Below are 9,938 nucleotides of genomic sequence, written 5' to 3'. Positions count from 1 at the left end.
AAAAAAAAAAAAAAAAAAAATTAAATGCTCAGTGTGTAGCCGGGTCGTTCGCGGCACCGGCCGTGTCTTGTGGGCCGGCGTTAGCCCAGGGCTCGGTTCGGGTTGCCCTCGCTGCCCAGCGACCGCTCCCTGAACCAGCGGCCGTCGAGGGCTCTGGGGTCGCTTCCCAAGGCAGGACTGTGCTCCCGTCCCCTTCCCTTGGCGTGGCCCCTGTCGTGAGCCAGAGCCGGCCCGGGTACCGAGCATTTCTGTGCTCAGAAAGGGGAGAATGGTCAAGGTTTGCCCCAAGCTTCACGGCCGCGGAGGAGCAGCTTTAATCTCTTCCCCGCATCAAGAACAATCACTGCCTATCTCCTCGCTCCCCTGGACGAAATCCAGCGCTCCGGATGAATTTTTTTTTTTTTTTTTTTTTTTTTTTTTTTTTTTTTTTTTGGGGGGGGGGGGGGTAGTGGTGTGAGAAGAGAGAGGAGAAGGAGGAGTTTTAGATAACGGCGGCGGTGTCTGCACCGCCGGGACGCGCGGATGGGGAGAAGAAGGAGCGAGGTGAGCGGAGAGAGCCGCGCTCTGTGTCCGCCGGGGCGCCCATCCCGATGTGCCGGGTCTGTGTCTGCCGGGACCCCCATCCCGATGTGCCGGGTCTGCCGGGACACCCACGGCGGGCCCGGGAGCGCGCAGGGCGCGGCGCTGACCCCCAGGCGGCGCTGCAGCACCGCGGGCCGGGCACAGCGCGCCCCCCGCCCCGCCCGCCGTGCCCGCGCCCGGCCCGGGATGGGCTCGTCCCCGGGGCTCGCGGGAAGGTGACACGGGAGCGCTGGGCTCCTGCGGGACCCGGCGGCCCGTGCCCCGGCTGGTGTCACCCCTGCTCGACGGGAGCTCCTGGAGGTCCAAGCGAGCCTGGGCTCCGGCTCTCCCCGCGCACCTGCCGGGCCGGGCCGGGAGGAGGCGCCGGGGTCACCGGGAGAGCGCGGCGTGGCCCAAAGGTACCGACAGCCCGTCGCACCGCACCGTCTCCCTCCCCTGTGCCCTCCGCTTTGAGGCTTTTTCGTTGCCTGGTCGGCTTGTGATTTGAGGAGGTCGTTGTTATTTGGGGATTTATTATTATTATTATTATTATTATTATTATTATTATATTTTTGTTTTGGTGCTGGTTATTAAACATAATAATTTTTTTTTTTCTTCTCCACGAGTGCGGCTTATTTCTGTTTGCTGTAACGGGCGAGAAATGGTGGTTCTCCCGAAACAATTTCCCTTTGATCCTCGAGTCCGAGCGTTTCGTTCTTGGTATCCAGAAGCCAGCAGCGCGGGGAAGAAATTGCGACTCTCAAGTCTCTTTTTCACTTCGTTCTTGGAGCAAGCGGCCTCTTTGGAGAAAGCAAAACGAGGGGATGCGGGTCCTGCCGGGGCCCCCCGGCCCTGCCCTGTGCGGGCTCCCCGAGGCGGCCCGAACCCACCGACCGAGGAAATCGCTCCTTCCCCCGGCACTGTGAGCTTCCCTATCCTCACTGCCCGGGAGAAAAAAAATGCTATTTATTTAGGGTGTCTGGGGTTTAAAACAGAGCGTTTACGAAGCAGGGATTGATGAAAAGGAACGAAAAACAGCCCCCGTGCGCCATCCTCGGCCGCGCTGCCCTGCGGAGGGGACACGGCCAAAACTTCCTCTGTCCACCCTTATTCCACTCTGATTAATTTTTTTCTAACTGTACACTAAAAGGAGAAAAAAAAAAATCCCCACACAGCCGTAATTTATGTCCTCTTCTCCACCTCGGGTTTGAATTACCAGCACAGACCTTACCTTTGAAAAATTTTCAAAACTATCCTTTAAGTGCCATTTCCCCCGACATCTTTCCAATTCTTGTTCCAATTTCCAGTCCCGATTATACGATAAATTCCCCATATACGTGTGATTGAAATAAGGCACGTAACAAGATGATATTAAAGATAAAAAGTGTAACCCAAAGCCGACATGTGCAACCACCGCGTTGTGCTATCGATAAACGTGAATAGAGCTCTCTAATCGAGGTATTTGAAGAGGGTTAGGGAGGCCCCATTTAGCAGTAAATTCCCTGGTAATAAATCGAAACTGCTTTCGAAACTGTGTGTCTGTTCCAGGTAGGGATTGTGTGCTTAGTCACCGCCATGGAGATGCCTCCGCAGGGCTTCTCTTCCCCAATCTCAGTGGAAGGCTCGGCCGCAGGGAAGGGGCAGCAGTGGTCCATAGGGCGGCCCGACGTGAGGCCACCAGCCCGTTTGGACACGAGCACTGTCTGCACCAGCTCTCGGCGACACCCCCAAAACCCCACGCTCTGAGTTTGAGTGTGTCATTTGAGATACTTAAGCCAGTCGGGCCGCCTGTGTCACCCCAGCCGGGACAGGACGGGCAGGCGGGAGACGAGGAGCGGGCAAATCCCGCGGCGGGCGGCGGGACGGGGGGCGTCGGGCTGTCCTCGGAGGGAAAAGTCACCTCAGGTGACGGCGGGGGAGCGGGGGGCGCGCTGCCGCTCTAAAGCCCAGTTGCTACCCAAACACAAGTAAACAGTGGGGCCGGCGCGGCGGGCGGGGGCGGTGCCGGCCCGTCCCGTCGGGGCGGAGCGGAGCGGGGGGCTGAGCGGCCCCGGGCCGGGCTGAGCGCGCCGCGGGGTGGGCCGGCGGCGGCGGAGGGCGGCGGGCGGGCGGGGACAGCGCTCCACGCCAGTCACCGCTGAAATGTGATGGACCGGGCAGGGGGCGGCTCACACTCGCGCCGAGCCCGGCCGGGGTGGAAGGCGGCAGGCAGGGAGGGAGGGAAAGAGGGAGGCGGCGGTCTATGCCGGGGCCCCGGGACACAGCTCCCCGCCGCCGCCCAGCCCAGCCCTCCGCAACATGCCGGGGCCCCGCTGAGCGCCCCCGCTGTGGATCTAATGTCTCCGTGAAGCCGCCGCCCCAGCTGTGCCCCGGGAGGAGCCGCCGGCTGCGGTAGGTGAGAGCGGGAGAGGAGCCCCAGCCCGGCCGGGTTTACTTTCAGTTCGCGGCTCCGCTGCCGCTCGGAGGGAGGGTGTCCCAGGCTGGGCAGCCCCCCGGGATGCGCTCTCCATGTCCCGCACGCCAAACTCCCCGCGGGGAGAAGCCGGGGCGTGCAGGGACCGCGGGCTGAGCCGCTGGAGGGGGAAACACTTGGCTTGGCTGCCCGGGCTCGAGGTGAGCGCCGGGGAGAGGAGGGGACCCGCTGCCCACCCGGCCCCCGGGCAGGTAGAGAGGGCTGTGCTGGCACCGGGCTCAGTTTAATTAAGCTCTGTGAATGGAAGGGGAAAAGGAAGTGCCAAGGTTTAAATAATATCCGTTTTTGGTTGACTTTCACCCCCCGCCCCCCCTCCGCGCCCCAACACACCTTAACATAAATGGCCTTAAAATCGCCTACGGTGGTGCTTTCTGGTGGTTTTTGATGCGTTTTACTAAAGTTACCTCCGAATACAAATAGTAGCAGATGTGCCGCCATTCAGACAGAAGGATAGTTTTAAAAGTTTCTGCCTTGAAACGAAGATTTCGTGTTCGGAATAGTTTTCTCAGAGTTGTTTCTTGGACGCCAAAACGAACGTGGTGCGGTGACAGTCCCGCAGAGCCACCAAAGGCGGCTGTGACACGGGGGGCTCTGCCCCACGGAAACACTGTCCCCACCTCGGTCACAGCTCCCAGCCTGTGCCTCCGAAACCCGGCCTCAAACAACAGGGATTGAGGCAGGAGCCGCCGGAGCAGCAGCGAAAAGTGATTTAATTGCTGCTGTTTCGGTTCCTCGCAGGGAATAAATAGTAACTCACACCGCGACATCTTTAAAAATAAATCTCTATATATAACCACTCTCCCCCCGCCAAAAAAAAAAAAAAAAAAAACACCAAAAAAAAAAAAAAAAAAAAAAAAAAAAACAAACAAGCCCACCGAGAAGGTCGCCCCATATAACAGTATCGATAACTGTCCCCGGTGTCGATACAATCCCAAACGAGGAGAACTTGGGCAGCAGCAGGGGAAGCTCCGGGGAACCACGAGAGACTCGGGGCAAACGAAAACAGGAGTAGGCAGAGCTGCACTTCACCCCTGACCCCCTTGACACGTCTTTTTTCCCCAGCCGGCTAGTTGTGCGGTGCCACAAACGCGAAGGAAAGGTATTTTAATGAAAAAAAAAAAAAATGGAAAAGCGTATTTCCAGGAGGAATTCGCGCGGTGCCCGCGGCAGGGCAGGAGCCGGGAGCAGGGACACCCCTCACGGAGCGCGGGCTCCGCACTCCCAGAGTTTCACTAATTTTTGTTGTTGTTCGGAGGGGCTGGTTTAGGATTTTCGCGGGGGAGGTTCTCTTGTTTATTTTGGTCACTGCGCGTTACCAGACCCTCCGCACGAATCCCTTGAGGTGCCGGGTCACCCTCGGCCCTACCTCTTGTTTATAGGCCCGGAGAGACCCCGGCGTTGGCTCTGGCCGCTTTCCTGGGTCGCCGCAGCCTCTGGGCTGCTGGGAGCCAACCCTCAACGAAAGCAAAAAAATAAAGGGAAAGGGCAGGGGCTTGTCCCCCGCGCCCATGTCCCCCTGCCCCCGCCGAGGGGACTGCCTTGGGCTGAGGGAAACCCTCTGACAGTCACACAGCGCTCAGGAGCTCCTGGCCCGAGGGACTTTGGGGGGCTCGTCCCCGCCGGGGCTGTGCTCGCCCTTCCCGGCCCCGTGGCCCGGAGGGAGCCGAGAGCGGGGCCGGGAAGGGCCGGGGAGGCCTCCGGGCTCCTCTGTCCGCCTTGGGGATGGATGGTGCTGCTGGGGGGGCTGTGGAGGAGCTGTGCGTGCGGGCCAGGGGCTCCTTTTCTCTCCCTCGGTTATCTTGATAAATGAGTTGTTGTTGAAGGAAGAAAAATAAGCAAGGGAGCCGGGACGAACGCGGGGTTTATTCCTGCCCCCCCCGGGCCTGACTCGGCTCTCCCTGAACACCCTGCTCTGTCCCGGGGAGGCCCCAGCAGGAGGGGTCGGGGTCGGGGCCTCCTCTCCTGGCCCGCAGGAGGCCGAGCCGGGGTGGGAGCCACGGCGGGGGCAGGGGGAGGCGGCCCGGGGTCCCCGCGGTGGGCGCTGGGGGGAAGGTGAAAGGGGGACCGAGAGCACAGAGGCTCCGTGCCCGGCCGCCTCTCCCTCCCGCCTGTATTTCCGCACCATTCCTTTAATTCGGATTTTGCGGCGCCTTCGGTTGGCTCGGCGCTGGATTTTTCACCTTTTTTATTTTAATTCGGGGTGGGTGTTTTTGGGGAGGATATTTTTTATTTATTTATTTCCTACGCTGTGGCCTCTCCGGGCGAAGGGATCGCGGGTCGATGCCGGCGGCGGGTCCGGGATCCCGGGCTGGGCACAGGAGCCGTGCCCGGCCCTCCCTGCTCGCCCCGGCTGAAGAGAACCGCGCTGCTGCTCTCAGTAAAAGCCTCTCTCCCCTCCTTTCTCCCTGTTTCCCCCCAGGATTGTCTCCCCGTCTCGGAAGCCCGTCAGAGGCAGCAGCTGCTCCGCCGGCCCGCGCCCGCCCCGGGAAGATGGGAAGCAAAGCTCTGCCGGCCCCCATCCCGCTGCACCCGTCCCTGCAACTCACTAACTACTCCTTCCTCCAGGCCGTGAACACCTTCCCCGCGGCCGTGGACCAGCTGCAGGGTCTGTACGGGCTGAGCGCCGTGCAAACCATGCACATGAACCACTGGACGCTGGGCTACCCCAACGTGCACGAAATCACCCGCTCCACCATCACGGAGATGGCGGCGGCGCAGGGCTTGGTGGATTCCCGCTTCCCCTTCCCCGCGCTGCCCTTCGCCACGCACCTCTTCCACCCCAAGCAAGGGGCCATCGCCCACGTCCTCCCGGCGCTGCACAAGGACAGGCCCCGCTTTGACTTTGCCAACCTGGCGGTGGCCGCCACGCAGGAGGACCCCCCCAAGGCGGGGGAGCTGGCCAAGCTGAGCCCCGGACTGGCCTCGCCCCTGGCGGGCATCAGCAAGCTGTCCCCGGACAGGAAGCCTTCCCGCGGCCGCCTGCCCTCCAAGACGAAAAAGGAGTTCATCTGCAAGTTCTGCGGCAGGCACTTCACCAAGTCCTACAACCTGCTCATCCACGAGCGGACCCACACGGACGAGCGGCCCTACACCTGCGACATCTGCCACAAGGCTTTCCGGAGGCAGGACCACCTGCGGGACCACCGGTGAGGGACCCCCGCCAGCTCCGGGGCACCCGGGGTGGACTGAGCCGCTCCGGGGGATGGGACTCGGCGGCTCCAGGAGCCAAGGGAAAATCTCCCGGCTCAGATTCTGTGGCCGCGGAGGGACCGGGGCGGCCGAAACCTGCGCTTTTTGCCTGAGGGAGAGCCAGGGGGGATCGCAGCCAGGGATGAAAATCCCGGCGCTTTTGTGCTTTTGAGTCATGACCCGGGGGGTGCGGGGAACAGGACGGTGCTGAGAATCCTCCCCGCCTCGGGAGAGGAGGGCGAGCTCGGGTCCGGCCGGCAGATGCTGTCCCGGGCTGGCGGAGAGCGCAGTCACGCTTCGATACCAGTTATTGCAAATGTTTTGAAGTGGAACCATACACAGAATAATAACGGGGAAAGGAAGGAAGAGGAGGGTGAGGGTGTCTTAGAGGGGGTCGAGTTTGGGGAAGCTTTGGGGCTCTGGGGCGGTGTGGCCCACGCGCTGCTCACCCCACGCGTTGCCTTCCAGGTACATCCATTCCAAAGAGAAACCCTTCAAGTGCCAGGAGTGCGGGAAGGGCTTCTGCCAGTCCAGGACCCTGGCGGTCCACAAAACCCTACACATGCAGGTGAGCCCCCCCTTCCCCGGCCTTTCAATACCGTGTGTGCCTCCTGCCCTGGCCCGGTTTGGCCCGGCCCGGCCCGGCTCAGCTCGGCTCGGCCCGCCGCGGGGCAGGGGCGGTGGCTCCCGGGGGAACAGGGATATGGGGCGGAGGGGAGCCAGGGGGCTCCGGCACCAGACGGGCCCGTGGTCACCTCCGCCACCGCGGGAGAGCCGCGGGAAAACCGCGCCCTTGGGAGACGGGCTCAAAGCCCGCGGGGACGCGCTTGGCGGCGGGGAGCGATCCCCGCCTTCGGGTTTGTCCGCGCCGCCGCTTCCATTCGAGGCGATTTTGGTTGCGGGCTGCAGCCCTGCCCTGGCGGCGGCATGAAGGATGCGGGATGCGGGATGAGGGATGCGGGATGCGGTGCGGAGGGACCGCCGGGGCGGTAGCGGGAGAACCGGAGCGGGAGGGCGGCGCGGAGGCTGTTTGTCCGTGTGCCCCAAGGGCGCGGAACATCACCACTGGAGAAGTATAAAATAAGGCTTTTGGGGCAGGATAGGGAGAGGTGGGAGGCCGCCCGGCCGCACGAGGCTCCCCTCGTTCGTGTCCTCCCTCGAAATGCCCCGTTGTGCGTTGCGGTGAGAAAAAAGTGCAGTAAATACGTTAAACCAGGTGGTCTGTGAAGGATTAATCCTTTGCTTGCTTCAAATCTGAACAGGAATCTCCACACAAATGCCCCACATGTGGAAGAACCTTTAATCAAAGAAGTAACCTGAAAACTCACCTTCTTACCCATACAGACATCAAGCCCTACAACTGCGAGCAGTGCGGCAAAGTGTTCAGGCGAAACTGTGATCTACGGCGGCACAGTCTAACTCACACCCCGCGCCAGGACTTCTAGAGCAGCCAGGGACCCGCGCTCGCTCTCGCAGCTCCACCTTGCCCACTTTCCCCGAGGAGTGTATTGTAGGAGCTCACACACACACACACACACACACACACACACACACACGGAGACACGCACGCAGACTCGGGGCCAAGCAGTTTTCCTACCACAAGTCTGCGAAACTCGTTTAGAGAGTGCGGACTGCAGGATCGGGCCCCTCTCCAACCCACACCCAAGCGTGAAAGCTCATCTTGTAGATAAATCGCGGCTCATTTTAGAGCTCTGTACAGAAACGTGGTTTTTTTGGTGGTTTGTTTTTTTTTTTTTCTTCGTTTGTTTGTTTTGTATCGTGTCGGATGCACATCGATAACAAATCATGGAGGCAAAGTATCTCATTAAAAATGTATTTCAAAATAAAACCTCTTTTTTTTTTTTTTCCAAATACCTCCCGCCTTCTTGTATTATTCTTTGAGCATTTGGGCTTTTTTTTTTCCCTGCTGTGTCAATGCAATGGTAAAGCATATTGAATAAATTTCCTAGCCGGGTAATTGTACTGTCACAACAATTTTGGTGATCGCTTTTGTTTGGTCTGTTTCACTGTCGCTGTTGTGTTATCTATTGTTAAGTAAAATGAAAGTGCCTTATTTGAGAGTTTATAGCTCTATTAATTAACAGTATGAGTGTCTAAATATTAACTTCTGTACTATTTTTTTAATTTTCCCGAACGATTTTTTTTTTTCAAAAGAAGAAAAACGAAAAATAATATTTGCAAATAAACAGATCTTAGGAAATAATGCACAGAGCCGTTCTTACGCCGAAGCGGCTTATTAGTAACTTATTTGCACTGAGGCCGTATGTTGTAAAAGTTACCCCTCTGGCGGGGATTGCAGCAGGCAATCCTGCCCGTAGACTTTGGACACAAGTAATTCACCCGCCTAGACAGGGACTTTATACTGCAGAAGACGATTCTTTCCCGACGGCTCTGAAGCAAATAGCGAGGCGCCAATGCCGCCCTCCTCCCCGGGCTCATCCTGCGGCGCCGGGAGCGGGGATCCCCCTGCCTCTCTCCCTCCTCCCTCTGCGCCGCCGAGCACAAGGCACGCCCAGGGGGCTGGACGGAGAGATCCTGAGGAGAGGGATTGTTCCCCCCCTCGGGAGACCCTCACCCCACCGTGGGGGCCCCCACACTCCCCGCCGGGGTGTCTTTCGGCCACTCAGCATCGTGTCCACCCCATGCACCGGGTCGGCAGCCGGCGGGATGGTGGCACTGAACGATGGGCTGCCCTCCCTTGCCATCCTTCAAGCCCCTCACCAGCGCCTGTGGATTCTTCTGGAAAGGTGTGGTGCCGACACTGAGGCATTTTCCCTGATATATTGCTTGGATGTGCATCCCCTCATTACCATCCCACTGCTCTTGTCACTTCGGGCACCCTCTCCACAGTGTTTTGAGTAGTTTGGGGCTCCAAAAATTGCTCTTTCTCAGACTGAGGGCAACCATCCTGCCCTACTCCTCTGCCAAATTAAGGACCAGGTTAGAATGGCAGGGAGAAAGCAATCCCCTTGCACCCAGCTCAGCACAGAGAGCTTCACTCCTGTGCTCCATCTAGAAGGGTACCAGAACTCAAGCCTGGCCCATCCATGGGAAGGATCACACATACCAGCATGCCCAAAAGCAGCAGGTGCTGCCAGAGCTGATGTGGCTACGCTGTCCTCATCCCTGATCCTTGGTCCTCCAGCAGGGAATCACACCTCCTGAGCACTGTTAATGAGTAGCAAGCCAAAGCCAGCAGTGCCTGGGCTGCTGAAAGCTCTGCATCACTGCCTGCACTGTCTCCACAGAAGGCTGCCATGGGGCAGGGACTGTGACCAGCCCTGCTCTGCCCCACACCAGGCAGCCAGGGGAATTTCCACTGGTACAGCAGATCTGACAGTGCCAAACTCAAATTTTCTTGTGTGGTCAAGGCCTATCTCTCCATCTGCTCCTGTCCAGGAGGATGGGGAAGGAAAGAACGTTTCTGCAGCCAGAAATACTCTGAAGAGCAGCCTCCCTAGTCAAAGTTTATGTCAGTGCCATCTGGTCTCTTCCTCTTCACTGCCTGTGAACTCGCACCCCTTCTTTGCTGGGGTGCTGCACCCCTAGAAATATCTTTTGTCATACCCCACCTGTGTTGGCAGCCCTTGTTCTCCCTCTTCAAAATGCTTCTCTCTCCACACTGCTCCACTCCAAACCTCCCTTCATGGGCATCTTTGGCTCCCTCTTCACGGGCATCTTCCCAATATCTGAT

General features: G+C 59.1%; 2 protein-coding genes across 5 annotated transcripts; both read left to right on the top strand.

The window, feature by feature from the left end:
- The first annotated feature begins 577 nt into the window (after positions 1–577).
- LOC310917295 (uncharacterized protein) lies at positions 578–2,092 on the top strand. Of its 2 annotated transcripts, none has more exons than XM_083875403.1 (2): positions 578–980; positions 1,188–2,092. In XM_083875403.1, exons 1-2 carry the CDS (start codon positions 591–593, stop codon positions 1,485–1,487), a joined length of 690 nt encoding a protein of 229 aa, XP_083731529.1. In that variant the 5' UTR covers positions 578–590; the 3' UTR covers positions 1,488–2,092. The 2 variants fall into 2 exon arrangements, 1 of the variants encoding a protein (XP_083731529.1); XR_014591426.1 differs by having other exon boundaries at positions 974–1,076.
- A 585-nt stretch (positions 2,093–2,677) lies between these two features.
- On the top strand, positions 2,678–8,060 carry OSR2 (odd-skipped related transciption factor 2). Of its 3 annotated transcripts, none has more exons than XM_083875374.1 (4): positions 2,678–2,952; positions 5,454–6,180; positions 6,692–6,791; positions 7,568–8,060. In XM_083875374.1, the coding sequence occupies exons 2-4, from the start codon at positions 5,525–5,527 to the stop codon at positions 7,640–7,642; spliced, it is 831 nt and encodes a 276-aa protein (XP_083731500.1). In that variant the 5' UTR covers positions 2,678–2,952; positions 5,454–5,524; the 3' UTR covers positions 7,643–8,060. The 3 variants fall into 3 exon arrangements, with proteins under 3 accessions (XP_083731500.1, XP_083731498.1, XP_083731499.1); XM_083875372.1 differs by having other exon boundaries at positions 2,680–2,952; positions 7,486–8,060; XM_083875373.1 differs by having other exon boundaries at positions 2,680–2,956; positions 7,486–8,060.
- Positions 8,061–9,938: the final 1,878 nt, after the last annotated feature.

Source organism: Zosterops lateralis (genome assembly GCF_965231275.1).
Source record: "Zosterops lateralis genome assembly, chromosome: 1".
Classification (NCBI taxonomy): Eukaryota; Metazoa; Chordata; class Aves; order Passeriformes; family Zosteropidae; genus Zosterops; species Zosterops lateralis.
This window is presented reverse-complemented; position numbering and strand designations above follow the sequence as displayed.